This window comes from Scyliorhinus canicula, unplaced genomic scaffold (assembly GCF_902713615.1).
Source record: "Scyliorhinus canicula unplaced genomic scaffold, sScyCan1.1, whole genome shotgun sequence".
Taxonomy (NCBI): domain Eukaryota; kingdom Metazoa; phylum Chordata; class Chondrichthyes; order Carcharhiniformes; family Scyliorhinidae; genus Scyliorhinus; species Scyliorhinus canicula.
This window is the reverse complement of record NW_024056015.1, coordinates 13,163-14,988: the sequence shown is the minus strand read 5'-3', so window position 1 is coordinate 14,988 and position 1,826 is coordinate 13,163. Positions and strand designations below refer to the sequence as shown.

Genomic DNA, 1,826 nt, shown 5'->3' with positions numbered 1-1,826 from the left:
TGACTTCGCAATCAAGCTTCTGTATTCAGTCAGTTCCTGACCATTTGTTCCAATGCTTTTAACCCAGCAGGCATCAATATACATTGATCATAAGATCAAATCATGCCCTGAAAATAAACTCAAAGAACTTGTTTACGCTCTAGATTCTTAGCTTTAAGAGATATTAATATTGCGAAGTGCTCAGTCAGACTATTAAAATTATTAGGGTTTTTCTCACCTGGGTCCATCATCTGATACATAATGAAATTGTAAACCAATAATGATGTGTGTATTTTCCACGGGTTCATTGTGATTCGGCGATTTAAGTAGTTCCCCAGGCCACCGGCTGGTTTTTGCATTCTCAATGACAGTGTCAAGTTCACTGATATACCGAAATAAACGCCAGCCAATTCTGCCCTCCCAGTGTTACTGCATTAATTGGGCGGAATCTATATTCGATGTGAACTATATTAAAATTGTTTCTGTGGATTGTGCTCGCGGTCTCCGCGCACAGGAAAGGATTCAAGTGTCAGCCCCAAACAGACAGCAGCTGTGACCCAGAAAGCAGCGGCAGTTTTTGTACAAGGACCTCACTCGTTGCCATCACTGTGAGACGCTGTGCACAGTAATAGACCGCGGTGTCAGACAGCCGCAGCTCCGAGATGGTCAATCGGTACAACTTCTCTGATTGTTGGAGGGTAACTGAAAACCGTTCCTGAGCGAAATCCCCTTTCACTGGATCACCTCCGCTCTTGTATATCCGGACCGCAAACTCGGGCTCTCTATCTGGGTATTGACGGTACCAGAATAAATAATAAGCATCATCGGTATGCGTGCAGGTTAAAGTGACATCTTCTCCCTCTGTCTGTGTGAGTGAGGATTCCCGCTGAGTAACAGAGTCTCCATCGCTCAGACCTGCAACACACGATTATAGAAAGTGTTAGTCATCGATTAAACGTTACACTAAACTGAGCCGACGGTCAAAATTTGCAATCAGAGTTACAGAAAAATAAATAGAAGTGGGAATGTAAGATAGTAATTCGACCTCACTGGCTATATCAGTGTTAACCACCCCCTCCCTCTCCATCTCACTCTATCAGTAAATTAACCCATTATTTTATTCATCTTCTGTTTCTCTACATTGCTCCAATGCATCAATACCATTTCCTCAACTACTCCATGTGGTAGTGAATTCCACACTCACGTCGTTCTTTGTGTGACGAGTTTCTGCGGAATTCCCCATTAGATGTTTTAATGACGTTTGTTGAAACTCACAGTTTTGGAATTCTCCATAAGGGCAAACATCTTCTTGTATTTCCCATCTAACTCGTCATTATAACTCTATTAGGTTACCCTTCGCAACGCCGTTTACTGGAGAACAATATCCGAGTTGTAGTGTTATATGACAATATGCCGCATTTATGAAATTATATTCTGTGTGGTATTCTGTGCCCTATATTCATCTTGTAAAATACATCCAAGAAACGCTTAATGCAAACCAAGGCCGAATTCAGGTACAAGTTTAATATGAATTCCCTGACTTTCCAATGTATCCCTCCTGAATTTAAACATTTGTAAAGTTTCAAACTTCTTACCAGCAAAGACTATCACCCAGGCCAGAGCGAGAGTGGGGAACCGCATCGCTGCTTCTCGGAAAATGCAGGGACTTTTTGCATCCCACAGAGCAGAATATCGAACAAGAACAGGCGATTGGCTGATGGTGGTCTGATGTCACTTTCTTCACAACATTCCATAGGCGGAGCTGAGGACGCTGGGTCTGATTGGTCTGATGTCAATCTGCAACCGCAACTCCGTTCGCTGCAGGCCAAGGAGACATTAACCTGACA

At 42.9% G+C, this 1,826-nt stretch overlaps 1 gene segment (V, D, J or C); it reads right to left on the bottom strand.

The window, feature by feature from the left end:
* Positions 1–508: 508 nt before the first annotated feature.
* On the bottom strand, positions 509–1,620 carry LOC119961600. The segment is given in 2 exon segments: positions 509–894; positions 1,575–1,620. Coding segments are annotated over 2 exon segments (432 nt in total).
* Positions 1,621–1,826: the final 206 nt, after the last annotated feature.